Source organism: Mercenaria mercenaria, chromosome 11 (assembly GCF_021730395.1).
Source record: "Mercenaria mercenaria strain notata chromosome 11, MADL_Memer_1, whole genome shotgun sequence".
NCBI lineage: Eukaryota > Metazoa > Mollusca > Bivalvia > Venerida > Veneridae > Mercenaria > Mercenaria mercenaria.
The window spans coordinates 16,700,655-16,724,047 of NC_069371.1; the positions used below are offsets into that span (position 1 = coordinate 16,700,655).

Consider the following 23,393-nt stretch of genomic DNA (forward strand, 5'->3'; position numbering starts at 1 on the left):
ATTGGACTGTCTCCCTTACATTAGCTAAAGTCGTATATTAATAATTCCCTTTCATATATTTTGCATTGATCGTGGTATTGCTTTGGGTCCGAGAGACGCACGTTCTAACGTAAGTCATCTCTCAAAGATATCATGTGATAACTTCTCAACGCCGGCTGGTTACGGTATCGCTCAGTATGACACGCCTGAGATAAGTTTCATATATATTACTTACATTGATTACATTTACTTTTGTCTTTGCATTATTCAGATTCTAAAAGTAATCACACAAATTGATTAAAACATTTAGATTTTAAAAACATTCGTACGCAATTTAGTAAAGAGATGTATTTCGCTATTTTTCAGAATAAAAGCTTATATAATACATCTTAAAACAATAGTTATAGACCGTAAATGACAGATTAAATGCAATGCAAGATTTAACCTCCGAAACATATTTCTGCAACTGCTTTCAAAACACTCAATATTTACTTGATGACATGTTTCTTACTCTAACCGATGATGTTACATCTAAACGAAGACACAGTCAAGCGTTACTGACACTCATCGAAGTATTGTGGCTAAACATATTGTTTTTTATTTGAGTAAAATGTACCAGCATTGAAAATTCAGATTATGTTCAAAGTGGATAAGAGTTTATTTTGATCCTTTTTCCATTAAACGGTTTCCCTAAGATAGTTTAACTGAAATGAAAGCATCGTGTACGGTGGCATAGAGTTGACTTATACTTTTTGCGTGCTTACATCTTAATATAGTCTGTGAAAGCACAGAACGCAACTAAGCAATACAAAGTGAGCAAGTAATAGTTTATATGTTTGCTCGTACTTACTAATATATTTCCACGTAATAGGTATTATGTGCGGACAAAATGAGTGATACGCCTGCACGTGATAACAAGTATGACTTCATGATCCGGATCTAATGATTATTGGCGTATGCATGTATCAATAATTACGTGTTCACCTTTCAGCTACTACCTGTGCATGTATAAGCTATTATTTGCCCACTTTGTAACATTATTGAAAGGTTTAACGTCACACCGACCTGTAAACTTTTCGTGCTGCGGAAGACCCTAGGTGCCCCTCTGAACATTATTTCATGTACGGACGGGCACCTGGGTAGAGATACAACCTACTGCAAGCCGAATAAATGGCTTTCTCACATGAGACAATTCTACACCCAATGCAAAATTTCAAGCACATGGTTGAGAGGACAAGTGATTCGAATCAGCGACATTCACCACTCGGTGGCGTAGGGTTTTCACGTAAAACGTTACTACGTATGCATAGAATATACATTGACCGTTTTAAATGATTTTTGCAAATGATTTATACAAAATCCTACTAGAGATTTTGTGAATAACACATTATCTGTAAAAGAAGATCTTTTGAAAGCATGTCTATTGCAATGAAACAAAATCTTTTACAAGAAGTAAGGGGAAAATGTAAAACTATGCGTGATTTCAGTAAATTTATACGTTTTTATCAATTGAAAGTTTCAAAACAACGAGGGAAGAAAACAGATGCAGTACAATAGAAAAAAACACCACGAATGAATACATGAGTCGTTGCGAAAGTATATTGGAGAAAATAAATAAAAACATTTTGTTTTTAATGAAATGGACACAGTAAAATGCAAAAGTTTCAGGGATTGAAATAATCTTTTCATGAATTCCAATTTTAAAAATGGAAAAAGGTAATTCAGTTAAATGCAAAAGCATAAAAGAAAAGCGTTACTGCACGACTTTCATGAACTGAATTTCAAAAAGAAAAGTAGATGCAATGAGTTGTAGAAGTATGACGGATCTGAGGAAAGGCACAAATATCGTGAATGTCCGTTTAAAACAAAATTAGGAGATAAAAAAAACGCAAACTAATATATCATGTCTGTCAAAGCACTTGTTTTAAAAAAGGATGAAGGAGAAAGAAATGCAGTAAAGTAACCAATAATAAAAATGCAGAAGTTTCCACAATGTACGTACTTTAAGGTATGTCGAAGATATATCTCGAGATATCGAAATTTAACTGTAACTGAGAAAACGCACAAAATTGGTTAAAAACTGTTGTTCTTCTAAGTATCAAAAGCTTAAACAAAAGTTTTTGTTTCAGGTTTTTTAACTGCTTTGTAACGTAATATGTAGAGATTGAAATGCATAACATGTATACACTTTTAAAAACTGAATGTATGAGTAATGTTTCAGCTGATTAACACTATTGTGTAGGAGTCACCTACAATGTTTGCAGCATTCCTGGTATTTAAAATAAATGGAACTGTATTAATAGGGAACACCTGAAGATACTGGTTTCTATTATAGAGTATTAACTTTTCGTTATAATTCATGCTAAAATTGTAAAATTGTATGATCGCATGCATCCATTTCGAAGACTTTTATTCCAGCCTGTGTATGCCTATAATGTAAAATAATAGTTCAGTTTTTGAAAGACGAATACATTTTTTTCATACTGATAAAATTGTTGTTTCTTGCTCAGACATCATTCAACCATTTATGCATGTGCCCAAGAAATGGCCTCGACGTAAAGAGAAAATGTACATACGTATTTTCTACCATTTCAAATGGTAGTTATGCTGTTGAGACTGTAACACGGTATTAGAGACGTTATCACATATTTTCTGTTATCTTTGAGACCTTGCAACATTTTTGTAGCTTAAATCAGTTCATTTGTAACTAGTTTTTTTTTTTGGGGGGGGGTTTTCAAATTTTCTGCTTATATTTAATATAGTTTTTGCACATCAAAGTTATGAACACGTATAATCAGCGTTTTATTACTCAAATAAATGAATCACCAAGGTCGCACAGAGCGACACCATAACAATAGTCGTAGAGATGTCGTTCAGACTTGACTTACGTTGGAACGTACCTCTCCTGGAGTGTTGGGCAATACATTGAAATAAAGCTATAACTTCTGTTACATAATAGCTTCATATGGAAAGATTATCTCTAGAAAAATACAAAACATTTCAGTAAAAACATTATGTTAGCTTACGTTGTAAAGGTATCTTTATATAACTTCACATGCTTAGAGGTTTTCTCTTAAAACATGAAAAAGATTATAAACTAAGCAATATTGTACAGTCAATAAACTAAACAAACGTGTTTGTAAACATGGACAAATCCAAGCGGAAAGGGAAGAAGCATTTCCTCATCGATGTGGGTTCGGGACTCGTTCGGGGCGTTGAATTCGTCTTGTGAGGAAGCTATCCACTAGGCTTAGGAAAGGTCGATGGTTCTACCCAGGTGCCCGCTCGTGATGAAATAATGCACGGAAGGGCACCTGGGGTCTTCCTACACTACAAAAACTGGAAAGTCTCCAAATGACCTATAATTGTGTCGGTGCGACGTTAAACCAAACAAAATCAATAAAATAAAAAAGTAACTCGAAATTTTGTGTTAATAAATGACATACATCTGGCACTAATGCTTTTTCGAACAAAACAGTGCTGCACCCTCGAGGAAATTATTACGCCCAACGTATAACCGACCATCGTGTATAAATAGTATTAAAACACTGTTTTGCTATTAATTGATTCTTAATTTGATCATAAAAGAAGTTGATGTTAACAATTTACGCAGTGTAAAACAACATCAACCCGTTTTGCCTGCTTCCAGTTAGATTGCCCGGTTACTGGACCTGGGTAATAATATTTCGCTCTATGCAGTCAAGGGGCGTAGCGTGACCATTTTTAAAGTAACTGACGGGATGGGTGTAGTGTCATGAAATTCCTTCCCGATATTGGGGAGTGTGTCTTGGGGGGTGTCTCCCGAGGAAGTTTTTTTACTTAATTTTAATCATGTGTCAAAGTTCACCTACATATTTCAGTACACAGTCCAAAAGATAAGGAGCCGGCAAATTTTCATCGAGAAGAAAAAACAGGATTTTTCGTCCGGTAAAGTTATTCAAATGATGATTATTTGGCAATTTCCTAGCCAAAATGGAATCTGTAAAGAAAATCAAACCAAACAACTCGATAAAGAACGTTGAAATAGGGAAAACTATGCGCATATTCTAGGAATGTGTGTAAAATATCGTGCGCTGACTGCGAAATATTTGCCAGATCAAACTTCTTCTGTATGCTTACAAAAAGTATTACAATTTGACTTTGTAATCGTTTTAGAAAGTTTCAAACCAAATTTTAGACGTCACATGTGCAAATTTGAGCCCTGAATAGTTTACCAATTTGGCAAGCAAAATTTAGGTTTTGGGACTTAAAATTTATTTCACTGACAGAAATTTGCCAGTGCAAAATATAATGAATAATAGTCCTATTAATATGGGATATATGATGGTGTTACTTATTCTTCGGATACATATATGGAGGCTTTATATATTTACTGGAGTCACGCATGTTCATTGGTCCGTCCTGCCCACTCCACACGGAATATTTTCTTTAACTATCATCAGTTGTGAACCTCATTAAGTCTACATGCGAAGCGCACAGAATCAAGGTCATTATGAATTGAAAAGCTCAAATATCAGCTTCAAATATGTATTGTCTTAACCATTTGGAAAAGATATTTTCATAAATCTAACACCACTTGTTAACCAACATCATCAAGACGACATTCAGGCTGCACAACCAAGGCCATTTGGTCCAAGCTCAAGATCACACTTTGAGGTGAAAAGTCAGATAGCTTTAATTTGTACCTGTTCCATATCTTTTAAACTGCTTGGAAGCTGTCATAAAACTAGCATCAACTATTTGTGGACCATATTGTAAATTGGTAAATATGCCAAATGTGTAATCCACAGAAAATAAAGTCTTTACTTACTTACTTACTTACTAATTATTTACGGTTATCTCACCAGAGCGTCATGCTGAACACAAAACCCGGGTCACTAAGGCCAGGGTAACTCATGAAGGTCATTGAACTAATAGCTTAAATTTGTGCTTGCTTAACTCGTTTAGACCTATTGAAAGATATTCATCATTTGTTTACCCCCGTCAAAACGACTAATGAAATTAAACTGAAAAAGAAAAATGTATCAAACAACTCTTACAGTAAGCGTATAAATTTATAAAGCATAAAACGAAAATACTAGCACAGCGTGACTGCGTCTGCCTAAATCTGTTTGTTGGAGACGACAAAATTAGAAAAACCCTCAACTCCCCTAGCACCGGTCTATACAGAAACATTGAACTGATTGCATGAGTTAAAATACACTGAGTCAAAATATAGGGTGACTTTTTGAGGCCACAAACACTCATCGTGTGTAGTTTTACTGTCCTAGACAATCGCGTTTTCAGTTTAATAGTCACTTCTGCCTTGACCTTTGAAGAATTGATTCTTTAAACAATAGCGATCATCTAGTGGGTAGTGAGCATAGACGAACATCCTAAGACGTTAGACTTAAAATGCCTTGGAATTCATCAATCATTGATTGGAAAACATTTTCAATTTAAAGGTCACAATGATACTGAATTGATTGATTGACACTCAAAATGAGGAATGAGACGAACACAGGCTGTTGAAGTATCTGACAGAATTATTTCTATCGTTTCCTAAAGAGTATTACACAGGTACGAAACTATGCGTACTAAATAATATTTAAAGTGTCTCGTCCATATACGGACATCTACTTAAATTGTGGATGAATTTTACTCAGTCAAATTCTCCCAAAACGGAAACGTTTTCATCATTAAAACTCTTTGGTCAATTATTCATCACTTTAAGATGTAACAACTGAAAACGGATGTTCAATGCCAGTTAAAGGCTACCAAACATTTTATATCCGAAAAAACGAATTGTAAGTAACCTATCCTGTATTACCTTAATACTTAGTATACTTCTGCATTATGCACTCATTTAGTAGAGCCCAGATAATGAGACTACCTACAGTCCTTTTACAAAGATTGGTTTTAACAGCAGAGTAGTCTTATCAATTTCAAACTGCAAAATATTATGTGAAGCTTCTGACTTCATTTAGAAATAAACAAAATAGGTTCTAATTGCTTTGCTACATAACATTTTCAGCCGCATAGTAATCACAAATCTTGTTCAAATCCGCTAGATGACTTTTTAAATGCATACAAAAGCACACTTTAATTTGGACTCAATATTTAGCATTGATTTATGTGAGCGTCAATAAATATCAGTCTATAAAGCTGAGCATACTTTTAAGTTTCAATAGGAGATTCGTGAAGAGCAGTCCGGTAATTGAAATTAAATAGGTTACAGGGAAAATCTCTTTTTGTCAATCCCCAGGAAAAGGCCAAATAATTTACCTCACAATATAATCTAAGAAAATCCTTACAAACTGAAAACTAGCTTGACATAAGAGACAAGCATAACCGAAATGTGACAGATCTCTTAACTTTGATACTCTAATGACTTTGAATAAACAGTTATTATGAACACCTGAAAAAATGACGGTACATGTACATAGCTAAAAACTCCCTAGGTATTTTTCTCTGAAGATTATTTATGTTCCTTATATTCGAAATTAAAACATGGCCAAATCCATTTTATTCTGTGGTAGGATTTTCGTCATGAAATAATAGTTTGACTTCAGAATTCTTCTTCAACAGGAACTTAATATATTACACACCACTACTTTAACGTTGTGTTTAATTGTACTAATTTATTTTAGCTCAGTTGTGATGAACACTTTAAACTTATTTGAACTACTGTGTGTGTGTGTTGTGTGTAATTGAATGAAAATAAATGTCTGCATCAGTGGCCTACTGTTAGATTCCGAATGAAAAGGAACAAGGAACAAATCTTATAAAGAAAGGTCACAGTTTTAGAAACGATACTGCCGTTCATATAACTGTTAAACGTGTTTTCAATAAAGCTCTAATTCAATATGACTAAAGTACACGATCTTCCTAAACGTAAGATCTGATAGCCACCCATTTAAACTCATCTTGCTGTATAATCAGATTTCCAATTTTGCGATTTTTGTTTCTATCAATATATTTTTATTTGAACCAGTTAGACGACTTGTTTCAACAATAGTTTGGCTTCACAAAGTTTGGCTAACATCATCTTTAGAATTGAATTTTCGTCATATTGTGAACATAAGAACATGAGCTTTTGTTTCTAAACTATCTTAAAAATTGATCAATGCGAAACTAAGAAAAAAATCACACACGAGTTCGGAATCGAACCCGGGCCGCCGCGCCAATAAAAACTCCTCCCTGTTCTTGGCCAGTACACCACAGAGGAACACGTACTTACCAATGGTTAAATATGAAGCTTCATAATTAAGGCAGTTTACCTCCGGTACGCTTTTCAATTTTGAATAGAAAGATAAGAACAACAACTTATTCTCAAGTGTTTCCATAAACTTTATTATTTTATTCATTCGCAAAGAAAAAACACGTGGGTGCAGCCATAAGAATTATAAACTACTTTCACTTTTAAAACGTTGAAAGCAAAGCTCTGATTGGCTAGCGGAAATGTCGTCTGAACGTTACCATTCAGATCCATTTATGAAAAGCAGTCATAACATTTTCACTGAGAAGAAACCGGCAACTTCGTCGAAATTGGTGAGAATCAACACATACTCGAACACTGTTGAAACTCGGAACTCTGGCTACAAAGTAAATATGTACATGTCCTGTTTCATTACTAATTTTAAGCCAAACATTGTAATTCTGCGATAAACAACGGTTTGACGTGTAGACCAGTGACAGACCATTATGATGTCTATGATGACGTTTTATGTAGCTATTGGTTTCACGCGCACGTGTTCACCGGACAGATTATGATTATGAGTTTTCGGCCCTGGCCGATAAGTGATAATCAGTGCGTGAAAGCAATAACCTACTGAAAACACATTCATTTTTGTTACTATAAATAGTAACATATGTATTAATATCTGATAAGGGGTAAGGAAAACCAATTATTTTGGATGAGGAGTCGGCCTAACTTGCATAAAGGAAAAGCGGCAATATCAGAGCTTCCAAGTCCGCAGATCGATGTCTACCTCGCATCAAGGTGAAGCGACAATATTTTTGCTTCCGAGGACGCACGCCGAGGCCTACCTCGCAGGGATGGAGTTACACTATCAGTTATTATAAGATAACAGTTCGTTGTTTGATGGTTCAGCTTTGAAAAACTACTCAAGGATATAAACAGTTCGCCCTGCATGTAATAGTCACACCGAGAAACAAAAGATAACGTGATGGCGTTGATGTTAGTGAATACATAACATGCGTAAAGATCGTAATGAGAGAGTTTTTTTAAATTGGTTCAAAACACGGTTACAGCAGGCATGTAAATTCATGATCATGAATTCTAGATGTGACAAAAATAGATATTTCATACATGCTGAAAATTACAAGTCGCACATTATTCTGAATAAGATTGTAAATGTTATTGTTATTATTAAACGTTCTAGAATTTAAACACATGAATACAGACAATCTTAGGTAATTGCCGTACAAATTGAAATTTATCAAGTATGTCGAAGAAAATATAAAAGTCGAGGCTTTAGCAGAATTATTTTAAAATACCTAAATTAAGTGTTCAATTTAAACTACCCAATCCGAAGGCGTCTGATTTAAAATTATTTTTAATTACAATTTCCCACCAACTAGGAATGTTTCTTCCTAGCCTTGTGTTTTGTACCCGACTTCTGTGTACTGCTAAACATAAATGAAAATTTTAATTTGCTACATAGTGAAGTGTTATCCGAACTTTAGTTGCAAGTCTGATACCGAACGTGAGGCGGGAAGCAATAACGCCACTTGACAGAAAAAATAAATAGATAACCGTTTCGTCGACGATTTGATTCGATAACATTCCATTCCAGATGCAATATTACTAGATTTGAGTGGAGTCAAGCTAAATTCCTTTACACACGCTATAGATGAGTCATGGCCCGTTTCTTTGAGCGATTCCATTATAAAACCTTCTTGTAGTAATTATTGTCCATACGGTAGGCATACGCGATACATTAGTGACCGTCTCGTGTACCTAATAAAGGCTAAATTTATAACAATCATTGCATAAATATGTCTTTTAGTTGTTGTTCTTAAAAACAACATGGCGTCGTTTTGAAAAAAAAACTTCAAAATTTTATTAAGTCACTGGCCTAACAAAGAAAAATTTATCACACCCCTAGATTTTGCCCTTTATTTCTTATGAAGGTAGAATTTTAAAAAATCAGTGTTTAATATCCTAATGTGTTTTTCCCTTTTTTGTTCTGGTCAGATCTTTCAGCTTAAGCTTTTTAAAAAAACTTCATGGACATTCTGGCGACTTTAACAGTATATATAGGGCAAAACAGACTTACTCATTTATGTGCGCATATGCTGCAACATTTGGTGCATAATTCTTATACAAAGGTATACTGAAACAGTCTCAAGGAATCGGTTGTTTTCTCCGAGTCATAAAGATAAATGCTTGTGGTCATCCTGGTATCGAGTATGTGTGACAAATTTCGATACTAATGGCATATTGTTTTCGACTCATCTGCAGTACTTAGCTCACTCACCTGCCTAGTACCGAGTTCCTTACAGGTGTAATCTTCCAAACCAAATGTGCATTGGTGCAATGCGATGAAGGTGATGTGATACACTATAGATAAATAGCATTTCTATCATCTAAAGTGTTACCGATTTGCCTCAAATTGTTTTGCTTATAGTTGCCAATTGTCCTAATATGTAACATTAATGCGATATGTTATTTGCAGTGCATAAAGAACTTTTTGAAATTTTCCTGTGGACACATGTTTTATAGCAGAGGTAATGGTTGTCAGCTTGTTTGCAGTTAAAGCAGTTTTGATAAGACAGTATTGAATATTTTGTACTTGATGTTATCACTGTCGGTTACAGTGCGTCACCTGATTCAAGCATAGGTAATCTTCAGGTTAATTATAACATTTCTTCTGTTAGAACTTAATATTATTAACTGATAGTATATATCTAAATACGTGAAGCATTTATCATTTTTAGTTATCATTATGGCAAATGATTACTTGAAAAGGAAATGGGGAATGTGGTTCAAAGTGATTGACGGACAACAAAAACACAGGATCTCACATGAAGATATGACGGACATAGAGTAAATAAAAATTTTCTTTTCTACTATGGATGTTTGTCTATTTTTTTGTTGTTGTTTTTGTTGTTGTTCTTTTTTGTTTTGTTTTTTGTTGTTGTTTTTGTTGTTGATTTTTGTTCTGTTTTGTTTTGTTTGCTTTTTTATCATTTTTGAATCAATACTTTACTGAGGAATTTTATCGATAACAAATTGATATATTGATTTATTTTTAATTGAAGTTTTGAGATACAATGTTTCGGTAGTCTTTATATCTGACTTATTTGCAAGTTATTGTTACAGTCCCCGCCCACTTAGCTCGGTAAGGAGAGCGCATCTACGGATTGCGGTGTCGTGACTTCGATCCACGGGCGGGGTGCATACTGAAGAATTGGGCAAAAATCGATTCTATTATCTTTCCTTGTTTATTGAGATCAACGCTATACCTTGTTGTCTCCCTTCGACCGTCTAGTTAAATATCGATCACTATCAGATTTTTTTTAGCGAGTGTTGCAGATTGTTATGGTTCGGCTATCTCCGCTTATCGTTTCACGGGAGGTGCCGATCATAAAAAAAAACAAGGATTATAGATTAGAGATCTCCTGTAAAAACGTAGTGGGAAGGATGATATATTTTACACCAATTTTCAGTACCGGTAAAACAACAACAGCAAATATAGTCATCAGCTTGGTTTAATTCTGTTTTTTTTTTTTTTTTTTTCAATAATGTAAAATACGGAACGGAAAAAAGCAGACACTACGTTATTTATTCTTTTATTTTGCATAGTCAAAGAGCAATAAAAAAAGTATTTTATACTTATTTGGTATAGTATATGAAAATATGATAAACACTATATTTTCACTTCTTTATATTTTACATTAAAGAAACTGAGACATAAAAACAAATATAAATACACAAAATCATGTATATAAGGCGAGCATAACATACATGTACACGAAACTACTATGTATTATCTTAAAAAATAGAAAGCAGGAAAAAAATACTTTTTAAAAGTGCTTACAAACTTGACAATTTTATTTTTCAGTTATTATAAATAGATGTGAAATGCGTTTTTTATTATTATTGTTATTAATCGTATTTAACTTGTCAAAATTAATTTTGCTATGTAAAGAACATTTGAAAAACATATTGTCACACACTGATGAAAAATGAACAGAAAAACAAACTAGCAAACATACTTGACAATGTAAAAGGTATCTTTTTATGACACCAGAGCCAGTTAATTGGAAGTGTGATCTATTTGCCCCCGAGCCAGTATGTTCTCCGTGATGATTTGATACAAGACATTGTGTATGGTTTCATTTGATCCCCACCTATGATTCCTGTGGGGAAGATGGTAGTTACTTCCAGAGAACATGTTTGTACTAGTACAGAATCCAAAAACACTGGTTAGGTTAACTGCCCGCCGTTACATAACTGAAATACTGTTGAAAATCGGCATTAAACCCAAAACAAGCAAACAAACAAACAAAACTTGTTACAGTCAATTTTGCTTTATTTGATTTTTAATCATGTCTTTACAATATTGCAATTAACAGCGATCATGTGTTCTCAACGGCATAATAAACTGTACATTTTGTCCTAAAAACCACATGCCTCCAAAGATCGGTAGTTACATTTCTCATTTAAACATTCGTAGCAAATTTCAACTGGTGAAAATGACAACATGCAACTAAGACAACGTTTCGGCTCTCCCGGTGGTGGTATAATTGTACAAGGGGCGGTCGGAAAAATATCAGGACATTTTGCTCTTTCTCTAAAATCGTTAATTATTTTTCAAAGTATTTCCACCCATGTCCATCTTCTGTATTCCCACTGCAAACCATGAAGTAGACCTACTGCCGAGGTACCGATTTACAGCTGAAATCAAAGCCACTCTGGTGTAATATTTGTTTCCAGTTTTGGAAAAAAATAAAATCTGAAGATGGCAATGTCAAGGCTGTATTGAGGATTGAACAACAAATTCCTCTTGAATGAAATTATAAGTTCAGTTCTACTGTAGATGAGGCAGTATGAGAGAGGGCATTCTCATCCAAAAGAAGGGCACTTTTCTGAGCTAGCCTGGAACGCAACAGTTTTGGTTTTTCTTTGAGGTTTCTTTTTTTCAAAATTATTTTCTGAACGGTATCTAGCAGTCACAGTTTGACCGTTTAGAAAAAGCCAGTATTGTTCCAAGTGAATACCAAAAGGCTACCAGCATAACCTTATCAGCAGAGGGGGACAGCTTAAACATCTTGGGAGGTGGGATATCAGCTCATTCGACTGCTTTGACATACCGTTTGTTTCAGATTCAGCATAATGAACCCACATTTCATTCCCAGTGACAAAACAGTTCAAAAATTTATTTTCATCACGGTAAAAACGCCCCAAAATGTTCTTTTGCTATGATCACTCTGGATTACTTTCAGTCCTTCGACAGCTGTTTCGGCAAACACTTAGCACCTACCTTGCACTTACTTACATTGTGCGTGTAAATTTTGACGTGTAGACGCTTCCCCGATCCTGAAATGTCACTCTGCGATTTTGACAAACACCCCAAACAAGAACAACGTTGTAGGGGTCACTGCCTCAGCGGAGCTCCCAAGCCTAGGCTTGTCAATCACGCTTGTTCTCTTCTCCCTAAATTGTGACGCCCACTTATAAAAGATTGAATGGGCTATGCAGGCTTTAGAAAAATCTGCAATCGTCGAAAAGTGTTGCAAGCTTTTACACCCTCTAAAAGCAGGATTGTTTTACAATTTTTTACAGATCTCTGAGAGTCCATGGTTACACCTACCTTGTTTAAGTGCTCAAAACTCCCTGTACACACACTAATGAAAATAAACTTACCGATCGTAGTTTCGCCAATATAATAAGATATAAGACAAGTGCATGAAAAGTCCGGATATTTTCCGACCGTCCCTCGTATTATAGATTTCTTAGATTTGATAAACAAAACGTGCTTAGCATGCAATGAAACATGGAGGTTGAAATTTTATAGGACATTCTCCTTTAGAATACTTCATATTAAGATTGTTGTAGTGGGTCATGGCAAAATAATGTTAGATAAGAATATAAGAGTAAACAAGACGGAATGCACATTTAAGTATACCTAGACATTCGTCCTATATTGTATTGTGTTTTCATTTGCACTTTAATTTCTTTTTTTTATTTCAGGAACAAATTTGCGATACTTAGTCACATGGATGCCGAGCAAAGAAAACGTATGCAGGAAATCCTTGACAACCTGGTCAATGAAAACGTTTTCTATGGAAAGCCAGGTCCTGTATCCAAAGACGAGTTTATTGAAATGCAAAACGAGGACTTTAAAACTGACAAGGATAACTATATTGCAAAAAGGCGGCATTATTTTACCGTACTATTTGAGACCATGAATGTATCCGGAAATGGCATAACCGAAGAAGAGTTTGTAAACACGTTCAGATCAGTTGGCCACGAGAATATATCGCTAATTAAGCAGTTTTTCCATTCGTATAATCCTGAAGAGGGAGTATTGCCACTGAGCATCTTAATCAACTCTTGGGTTCAGTTCACAACCTGTGAGGACAGTTCAAAGCCCGACATTGTTAAAGCTGGACTAGAATCGGGTGTATGAAAAGTTTCGTTGGTATTCGATCAATGATCGCCGTAGATAGACATGATTGTGTGTTAATCTCTTAATCAATCAGTCGATCTTTGATTTGGAAATTATAGACATAAAAATCCTATAATCCTGAAATAAAATGGTTGACTTTTATATTTGAAAACCGCTTTCTATAGAAAAATGTTATTCAGAAAGTTTTATTTCTTCAGGGGTTTGAAAACAGACATATACCCTAAGTATATAAAGAAGTACGGACCTAAACGTAATTGTGAGATGTTATGGGTGTAATAAACAAATATCTTTGTGCAAAACTATTTTGTTAACAGTACTTAGCGTTTCATTCGTATCTAAGGCGATTTTTACAGATGAACAGTATTGGGCTTTTCATCAACCCAAACGCCATAAAAATGAAATATATCTATATATGATATAAAATAATTGTAGGCACATACTCATAAAATTCAATCTTTAGTAAAAAGCAGTCAAGAAAAAACCAACGGGCGTCTCTATTGCTTTTCTGCAAGTGATTGACAATGTGCAAGAAAGCGTTGGCGCTCTTGGCCTTCTTTCTCATCGAAATTGAGGGGAAAATGAATGAAGTTTCAAAACTATAATAAATATTCAAGAAAAGTGAACTTAAACCAAAAACAAAACAAGAAAAACTGATTTTCTAAGTTAAAAGGCCCATTACTCTGTCTGATAAAATTCAAGAGAGGGTAATGGTTCTTGGCCTGTTTACTAATCTAATGATATAATAAAATGTAAGTTTCAAAGCTACGGCGGTATGTTTAGGACATGCAACTATTTTTTTAGATAAAATTATCTCGTGTGCACGACATCTTGTCACGAGCTCTCGACATATGATCTCGATAGCACGACATCTTATCTCGAGCGATCAACATATTATCTCGTGCGCACGACATCTTATCTCGAGCGATCAACATTTATGTTATCTCGTGCGCACGACATCTTATCTCGAGAGATCAACATCTAATCTCGTGCACACGACATCTTATCTCGAGCGATCATCATCTTATCTTTTAGCGCACGACATCTTATCTCGAGCAATCGACATCTTATTTCGAGCGCACGACATCTTATCTATATATTTTAAGGCCCTTTGTGTGTATTTAGGTCATCAGTAAAACATATGGACAAGTTGATAATTAGGGTCCCGCCTTTTCCGACGTTATTTAAACTTCCCACAAGTACATGTTCAAGTTTTTCACATCATTTGGGAGAGCAGTACACATAATTGGTCATCCTATCTTCAAAATTCACGATTTCTGCTTCCTGATTTCACGATTTCCACTTCATGAATTCACGAATTCACGATTTCATGAATTCACGATTTCTGCTTCCTGATTTCACGATTTCCACTTCATTAATTCACGAATTCACGATTTCATGAATTCACGAATTCACGATTTCTGCTTCCTGATTTCACGATTTCCACTTCATTAATTCACGATTTCACGAAAAAAACTTCACGATTTCTTGATTTCACGATTTCATGTTTTCACGATTTCTTGATTTCACGATTTCCACTTCACGAATTCACGATTTCATGAATTCGCGATTTCACGAAAAAAAAAACTTCACGATATTTCATGATTTCACGATTTCTTGATTTCATGATTTCCACTTCTTGAATTCACGATTTCACCATTAAACTTCACGATTTCATGATTTCTTGATTTCACTTGTTCTATTTGGCCTATCCATTCCGTTACTCTCCATTCAATGAAGTGTAAACGTATTGAATGGTCTGGGTTACAGAGGATGTGTTTATACTCCTGCATACGTCTGTGTGGAGGTTGGGGAGGGATATTGGTGCCTGTACCAACACAGTATTTGATACTTTCAACACTAAAACATGTATGAACAAAATAAGATGCCCAAGTAGCTTTCCTGTTTTAAACAATTCCAAAATATATAAGTATGTTTATTATGCCCACGCCATTTATGGCGACGGAGCATTAAGCCTTGCAGTTGTCCGTCCGTCAGTCCGTTATTTTGGAATCCGTCTTTCCGTCCATAGACACATTGGTTTCTGTTCATTTAAAAGAGAATGCTTGCATGGATTGAATTTATATTTTGTATATATATCCTTTCCACGCCTGTAACGTCTAAGCCGCATTTTTACGTTTTAAACGGCCCTCGTGGTAAGGCCGTACTCTTGATCAACTCAGTTTGCATACCATTTACACAGCAGGTGGCAATAGCTTACATGTGAATAAGATGCATCGCTTTTCATTTAATAGCACAAAGATAAGGAGCTTACTAAAACCGAAAAAAGGGACTGGAACAATTTCACATTTTAAGCAATAATGCATTCTAAATGTATTGTTTGTAAGTCTATTTCCTCATCAGTTGAGGCATTTTCGGCCAGTTTTCACTTTCAGTACCTAAACCTGGTTGTACAATTATATAACACGCCATCTTACATGTAGCGAATATCACCCGCGGTTTTCTACGTCATACATTAGTCATGTGACTAATAAAATCGCGAAAAGTTGAAATTGTACTATAATTATGAAATCGAGAAATCGTGAATTCTTGAAGTGGAAATCGTGAATTCGTGAAATTTAATGGTGAAATCGTGAATTCGTGAAATCAAAAAAAAATCGTGAATTCGTGAAGTTTAATGGTGAAATCGTGAATTCGTGAAATCGTGAATTCATGAAGTGGAAATTGTGAAATCGTGAAGTGGAAATCGTGAATTCGTGAAGTGGAAATCGTGAAATCGTGAATTCATGAAGTGGAAATTGTGAAATCGTGAATTCGTGAAGTGGAAATTGTGAAATCGTGAAATCGTGAATTCATGAAGTGGAAATCGTGAAATTTTATCATGAAATCGTGAATTCGTGAATTCATGAAGTGGAAATCGTGAAATCAGGAAGAATAAATCGTGAATTCGTGAATTCATGAAGTGGAATCGTGAAATCATGAAGCAGAAAGCGTAAAATAATGAAGTTGAAATGTCACCACGGGTCTTTCGTACTAAACACATTAAATGAATAAAATTCTTTGTTTTAAATTAAATGGACAAACATCAAAGTCCTGGACTCTTTTAAAATATTTTCTCGAGGCTAGAATAAAAAGGTAAAAATATTTGTGGCTCATACTAAATAATTTCAGGGTAGAATAATTTACCTTCAATAAGTAAGCTGGATGGCTTCCTCACATGAAAGAATTCCTCACCCAAAGCGAGTATTCGAACCCACAGCGGTGAGACACAAGTGAATCAAAGTTAGCAACATTAACCATCCTGCCATATAGGCCATTACCACAGAAAATATTACAGGTAGATTCTTTAGATTTGATGTACACCTGAACATCAACTTTTGACAAATCAGATGGGACCGTCAGTAAAATTTTATCTAGATCATAATTTTGTCGCAGAAAGATCAAAATTCAATATTTGTTTAGTTCGTAGTTTTAAGATAATAATGATTGTCAATAATTATGTCCCTGTTGGATCCAAAGTAAATGTGCATACTGAGACTTGATAAACCAGTGCATCAGTTTTTTGGGAAAGTTTTCACTCAAACTGAAACTGAATAACTTGATTAAACGCCTATTTCTATACAATGATATATTCAATGGCGTTGTACATAATAATAATAACAATAGTAATAATAACGACAATAATAATAATAACAATCATAACAACCTTATTTACACAAAAAAGTCATGACCGCACCCTTCCCCCTGGATTATTTACCCCTATTGCGAATACCAGTTCTTAAAGCCTTACATGGTACGCCCAGACGGGCTGCATTCAAACCCCCTGATTAATGATGCCATCACAGACTATTAGAAAAAAGAAATAGTACACACTACCCTGCCTGTAGAGCGTGAACCAACAATTACATTGGACTAAAAAAAAACTTGAAAATATAAATGTTGAAATGTAAAACCTTTAACAAAAATTTAACAACTATCACCTGCTGCTATCGCATATAAAACAGTTATCGAAAAATTTAAAACAATAACACGAAATCTCTGAAATACAGTATCTTAACTTTTTTTCACCTTTATATCCCTTTGTTTCCTTTGATAAATTTATTCTTTGCCAAGCTATAGGCCCTCACAACACCATCAGGCATGTACAACATAAACAATGTATGTTCGCAAGTTGTTTTAACATGTTATGACTTACACAGTAACCTATTGTCATTTCAGGACAACAACAATTTAGCTGTCAAGTAAAAATAACGAACATTACTTAAATCACGCCGAGTAAACAGGATACTTGCTGGCAGTTAGACAGGTACTGTTTGTTTCTTGGCTTTTTTGTATTTCTTAATGAATTTTAAGCTTTAAATAAATCTTTGATTAGAATTACTTACTGTATTGGTTTCAACAGAAGTTGTTATCATTAATTTATCTAGTAATATAGTTCTTAAAACAAATAATTACTGTATGAGATATATGCTTAAAGATTAAGAAAATTTTCAAGATGCAAAAAATAAAATGTCTAAAATGATTAGAGTGAAGAACTTTATAATGAAATGGATTATAAGATTCGTTCTCTGGTGGTAGGTGCAGAAGGGAATATCCGGCTCGAGGGTAACTGTTTTTGGTTGTAACGAGGCTCTGTCGTTTTACCGCTTAAACAGTTACTCGAGAGCCGGATATTTCCATCTGCACCTACCACCAGTGATTGAATCTTTTTTTGCATGCCGTATAGAACAAGTAACAGTAAAAATAAATTTAAACAAATGATTTTCTTATGGAGCGTTTTTTACAGTAGCGTATTAAAAAAGCGCTGGAACTTTACATATGTAAACAGTAATTCTACAAAAATCTTCTGTAAAGATATAGTTCGTTATACGTCATTTACAGCACGAGAGTCATCTTACACCGGGGTGTAAGATGGAGTTTTCCAGCACGGGTGAAATTACTTGAAACTCCCAGTCTGATATGCAAGAAAACGGTGTCAGTACCGGACGCTCACAAAATTATCATAATGTACGTATTAAATTGTGACTTATACTATTTTTATATAACCTGTCCTTTCCCAAATTTCAGATTTTTGCGATGGCGAATGAATACTTGATTAAGAAATGGAGACTTTGGTTCAAATGCATAGACAGGAAGCACACCGGACAGATCACCAAGGAGGACGAAAAACGAACTGAGTATGTAATCTAATTCAATTGCAGCTTTTCGACCCTCTCCATTAAATCCCGTTATTTGAGTACAGTCTTTATGCAGAAGTTATTTCAACCAAAGTGAGTACCGGTATGAGAATAAAAATGCCCGTTTATTGCAACACAGTGTTCTTTTATGTTCTGTCCATGTTCTTATTTTTAAGAAATTATTTGAGGAGCATTCGCACTATTATTTCATTAAAACAAAGTCAACGTGTGACCAGTATTTAAAACAATAAACTAATGTCACCGACGTTGATAATTGTTAACATATGATATACATAAATTACCGCTAATTTATTCTATATCAAATACCACCTTTTTGCATGACTAATGCTGTGAATATCTTCGTTACCTTATTTACAAAAAAAATAATAATAACAAAGAGGCTTTTATGTTACTAAATATTGTAGAGTACTGATTAAGCCATTTTGTTGTTGGTGTTGTTGTTTTACTTTTAATTTTTTAACAAAAATATTTTCAAAATCTTGAGGAATAATGGCATAAAACGAGAGGCATACCCTTAAAAACATTCGAAACTGAAATGATTTTTATCATGTAAAATGACATAATAAAAGCATGATACATGCATATCTCAGAAAACGTGTTTGAATATAGCGCACGATGCAGTGGCCATTTTATTTTATTATAATTTACGGTTACATACTATCTAGCTAGTATAACAAGAAAATACAACACATTGCAACTAGCGAACAAGAACGTGTTTAATGTCTCTGTAAGATGAAAACTAGTCACGTTTTCGTGAAAAAGCACCACTCGCTCGAGTACCTGTTATCGTGAGTAAACGGTTATAGAAAGTTTACTAACTTCTGTACTTTCAGAGAAGCGTTCGTAAATCTCGCTCACCTAGAAGGAGAACGTAAGGAAGAAGTGTTACATACGTCGCAGAAACTGTGGGATCAGTTCGTATTCCGAGGCAAAACTGGTCCAGTAACCGAAGACGGGTTCATTCAAATGATTAACGATGACCTTAAGAAGGACAGGAAGAAATTTGAGGAGAATATGCGAAAGGCATGCATTGACGACTTAAAAATCGTCAGTCAGAGTGGAAACGATTATTTGACTGAAGAAGAATTTATAAATGCATACAAGGCCGTTGGTTTCGGAAATGACGACTGGAATAAGAAATTGTTCCAGGCGTTCGATCCTGTAGATGGAAAGGTTAACAATGATAAAATTGTTGAAGTGTGGTTTCAGTTCTTGGTCAGTGAAGACAGTTCAAAGAAGGATGTTGCCTTGGAATTGTTGGAGAGTTATCCTGATTTGTAACGGACAGTGCCATAAATATCTGAACACGTTTGTATTTTAACATCTGCTTTTCTTTTTTTACGTTTAAGTTATATGTTTGAATTTACATGACATATTTCTTGTCATATTTTACAAACGTGTCTGATGTCGTCTTACAGGTATAATGGCTGCCTTGTTTTCTATTTTATTTCAACAAATTAACATAATTATTATCTTGTTTTTCCAATATGACAGACTTTTTTAACATTTGACTTCCTAAAATTTCGCCGATCGGTTGATTGACGTCTTTTTGATATGTTTTTTGGAAACGAAACATAGAAATAATTAAAATTCCCTAAGTACTTAAAATAGTTACAATTGATTATATTGTTAAACAACCATTCAAGCATCTGTTATCTCACCAACAAATATCTAAATGACCATCTCAAGTGGAAAAGGTTCCCAATTATCTGTCGCCCGCCCGCTTAGCTCAGTAGGTAAGAGCGTTGGTGTACGGATCGCGGGGTCGCGAGTTCGATCCTCGGGCAGGGCTGATGTTCTCCGTGGCTATTTGATAAACGACATTGTGTCTGAAATCATTAGTCCTCCACCTCTGATCATTCATGTGGGGAAGTTGGCAGTTACTTGCGGAGAACAGGTTTGTACTGGTACAGAATCCAGGAACACTGGTTAGGTTAACTGCCCGCCGTTACATGACTGAAATACTGTTGAAAAATGGCGTTAAACCCAAAACAAACAAACAAACAAACAATTACCTGTCTGCCAGTTTTGCGATTAGATCAGATGGTACCTAAGCTGGTTCCTTTAGTATAGTTAGGTAATAGGGTATTTTGCCCATGAGTCGAGCAGATAAAACCTTTTATCACACCGTCGTCATGCGCATGCTGTGCCAACTTACGCAAACGAGATGTACATGTTTTGTATCATCTTAGGCGAGCTTCCGTTTCATGCATATACAAAATACTTAAAAACAGCAGACCAAATTTTTGCCCCTGAGGCGAACATATTCCCCTTTGAGTCGTACATGTTGGACCCGCTTGCTTTTTAGTCAAACCCTACACGTTACTATACTTTCATGTACTAAACGCATGACCTCTAGGTATAAGCCTGAATCATCGCCTTTATATCAACCTTTATGTACATGATATTGTTACGCCCCTATTAACCGGTCTAGATTTTGTTAGGATATTCAGTTAACTAGGGTCGCAACATGGAATTCCAATTTAATTATCTTGGAATTAAGGTTGGGGAAATGTTTGTCTTAACTAATATTAAAAATGGATGACGAACACTGAAACTTCAGTTACACACTTTTTAATTAAGGTCTGTATGACCTTAGATAATGATAAATTTACAATAATACAGAAAAAGATAATTCAGTTTCAAAGTGTACCAGATTGGGTTAAACCAGTTACAATGTAGATCTTCTACAATTCCAGAATGCAATATGAGATCTTAGATTTTGAATATCAAACTGATAATTAACCAAGCTCCAGGTAAAATGCGTTTTATATGACTTTATAGATATAAAAATTGATACAGTTGACCCAATCTGGTCAAGTTACCATAAAGTACCAAGTTCACTATATTTAATAGAAACTCTTAAATAATGGATCAATGACCGGTATGTAATAAACTATATTCAGTGTTATAAATCTGAACACATTAAATCAACAGGTTTTTATACCTCGAATTCTCGGTACATGTTACCGGTTCAGTGGAGTTCGTCCAACTGGCGTTCTACTGTAACGGTCAAACTGTTGTTGTTATTGTTACTCCGTATCACGTGACCCTTACATGACGTAACACGGAGAAGACAAATGACAACAAACAAAATGGCGCGCTGCACTTGGAACTTGTTTAGATGGAGATATATTGGGATCTACATGTTATATTCGGTAGTTAATGATTTTAAAACATTCAAACATAATAACGATACAAGGATTTCAATATATCTTTCATTATTACGCCTAAAAATGAGGTGAAATGCAGTAGCCGATCTGGATCACGGGACGCTCAATCAAGGTATACAAATAAAGCGTTGTACTTTCGGTTGACACAAACATTGGGCATAGCAATATGTTAGAACCCTTCAGCAGAGAATATGTGCATGACCTTAGCAAGAGCTGCCAGAGTAGCCAGAGTTTCTAGGATTTTAACATGTTCTGGTACTCTGGTCAGCCAGAGTAGCCAGAATAACCAGGATTTCATTTGCTCTGGTTACTCTGGCTGGCCAGAGTAGCCAGAGTTTCTAGGATTTTAACCTGTTAGGATTTCATTTGCTCTGGTTACTCTGGCTGGCCAGAGTAGACAGAGTTTCTAGGATTTTAACATGTTCTGGCTACTCTGGTCAGCCAGAGTAGTCAGAATAACCAGGATTTCATTTGCTCTGGTTACTCTGGCTGGCCAGAGTAGCCAGAGTTTCTAGGATTTTAACATGTTAGGATTTCATTTGCTCTGGTTACTCTGGCTGGCCAGAGTAGCCAGAGTTTCTAGGATTTTAACATGTTAGGATTTCATTTGCTCTGGTTACTCTTGCTGGCCAGAGTTACCAGAGCAAATGAAATCCTGGTTACTCTGGCTACTCCGGCTGACCAGAGTAGCCAGAACATGTTAAAATCCTAGAAACTCTAGCTACTCTGGCCAGCCAGAGTAACCAGAACATGCTAAAATCCTAGAAACAATGGCTACTCTAACCAGCCAGAGTAACCAGAGGAAATGAAATCCTGGTTACTCTGGCTACTCTGGCTGACCAGAGTAGCCAGAACATGTTAAAATCCTAGAAACTCTGGCTACTCCGGCCAGACAGAGTAACTAGAGCAAATGAAATCCTGGTTTCTCTGGCTACTCTGGCTGACCAGAGTAGCCAGAACAAGTTAAAATCCTAGAAACTCTGGCTACTCTGGCTGCTTAACACCTTTCTGGTTAATAAAGATCTAATTAGGCCTGCAGAATACATTTCCTTATCTTCTGATGATTTGTAATGATTAACAACTAGTATGCGACAGAATCACTAATACGTTTTTTTAAGGTTTGAGATTAACAATTGCGGGAATAAAGAGACGTTGTTTGCATGCATCTTAATTAAGTAAATGATTTTTTTTCGGAGTTCATGCGGAATGAACGACAGAATAAGATCGGCAAATCTATGAATCACACTAGCAATTCTAAATTTGCCGATTCTATTCTGTCGTTCATTTCGCATGAACTCCAAAAAATCGTTTCTTATTCCTTTTCCTTTTGTAAACAAGGTTATATTATAAATTGCACACATTTTGTTACATTTAATATCAAAATCATCTTCCCTCCAATTCTGTTCACAAAACGGAACAACGGCGACGTAATCTAAGGAACTTTC

At 35.2% G+C, this 23,393-nt stretch overlaps 3 protein-coding genes across 4 annotated transcripts in view; all 3 read left to right on the forward strand.

Annotated features, from left to right (window-relative positions):
• The window catches only part of LOC123531356 (sarcoplasmic calcium-binding protein-like), a 124,949-nt gene that overhangs the window by 70,039 nt on the left and 31,517 nt on the right, over nucleotides 1–23,393 (forward strand). The gene's annotated exons all lie outside the window — the stretch shown is intronic.
• On the forward strand, nucleotides 9,402–14,085 carry LOC123531903 (sarcoplasmic calcium-binding protein-like). Its single transcript, XM_045313203.2, has 3 exons — nucleotides 9,402–9,444; nucleotides 9,922–10,030; nucleotides 13,181–14,085. Exons 1-3 carry the CDS (start codon nucleotides 9,417–9,419, stop codon nucleotides 13,617–13,619), a joined length of 576 nt encoding a protein of 191 aa, XP_045169138.2. The 5' UTR covers nucleotides 9,402–9,416; the 3' UTR covers nucleotides 13,620–14,085.
• LOC123531732 (sarcoplasmic calcium-binding protein-like) lies at nucleotides 9,796–20,084 on the forward strand. 2 transcript variants are annotated; one of them, XM_045312951.2, is made up of 4 exons: nucleotides 9,796–9,824; nucleotides 17,796–17,883; nucleotides 18,645–18,754; nucleotides 19,609–20,084. In XM_045312951.2, the coding sequence occupies exons 3-4, from the start codon at nucleotides 18,654–18,656 to the stop codon at nucleotides 20,054–20,056; spliced, it is 549 nt and encodes a 182-aa protein (XP_045168886.2). In that variant the 5' UTR covers nucleotides 9,796–9,824; nucleotides 17,796–17,883; nucleotides 18,645–18,653; the 3' UTR covers nucleotides 20,057–20,084. The 2 variants fall into 2 exon arrangements, with proteins under 2 accessions (XP_045168886.2, XP_053374617.1); XM_053518642.1 differs by lacking the exons at nucleotides 9,796–9,824; nucleotides 17,796–17,883; nucleotides 18,645–18,754 and adding exons at nucleotides 18,321–18,501; nucleotides 18,775–18,847.

What these genes read in the sequence shown, in the direction of transcription:
- LOC123531732 (XM_045312951.2), top strand. Translation starts at nt 18,654, where the DNA reads ATGGCGAATGAATACTTGATTAAGAAATGGAGACTTTGGTTCAAATGC. An exon ending in GAGGACGAAAAACGAACTGA is followed by an intron (nt 18,755 to 19,608) that starts GTATGTAATCTA and finishes CTGTACTTTCAG; the next exon opens with AGAAGCGTTCGTAAATCTCG.
- LOC123531903 (XM_045313203.2), top strand. Translation starts at nt 9,417, where the DNA reads ATGGCATATTGTTTTCGACTCATCTGCA. An exon ending in TTGTTTTCGACTCATCTGCA is followed by an intron (nt 9,445 to 9,921) that starts GTACTTAGCTCA and finishes TATCATTTTTAG; the next exon opens with TTATCATTATGGCAAATGAT. An exon ending in GAAGATATGACGGACATAGA is followed by an intron (nt 10,031 to 13,180) that starts GTAAATAAAAAT and finishes TTTTTATTTCAG; the next exon opens with GAACAAATTTGCGATACTTA.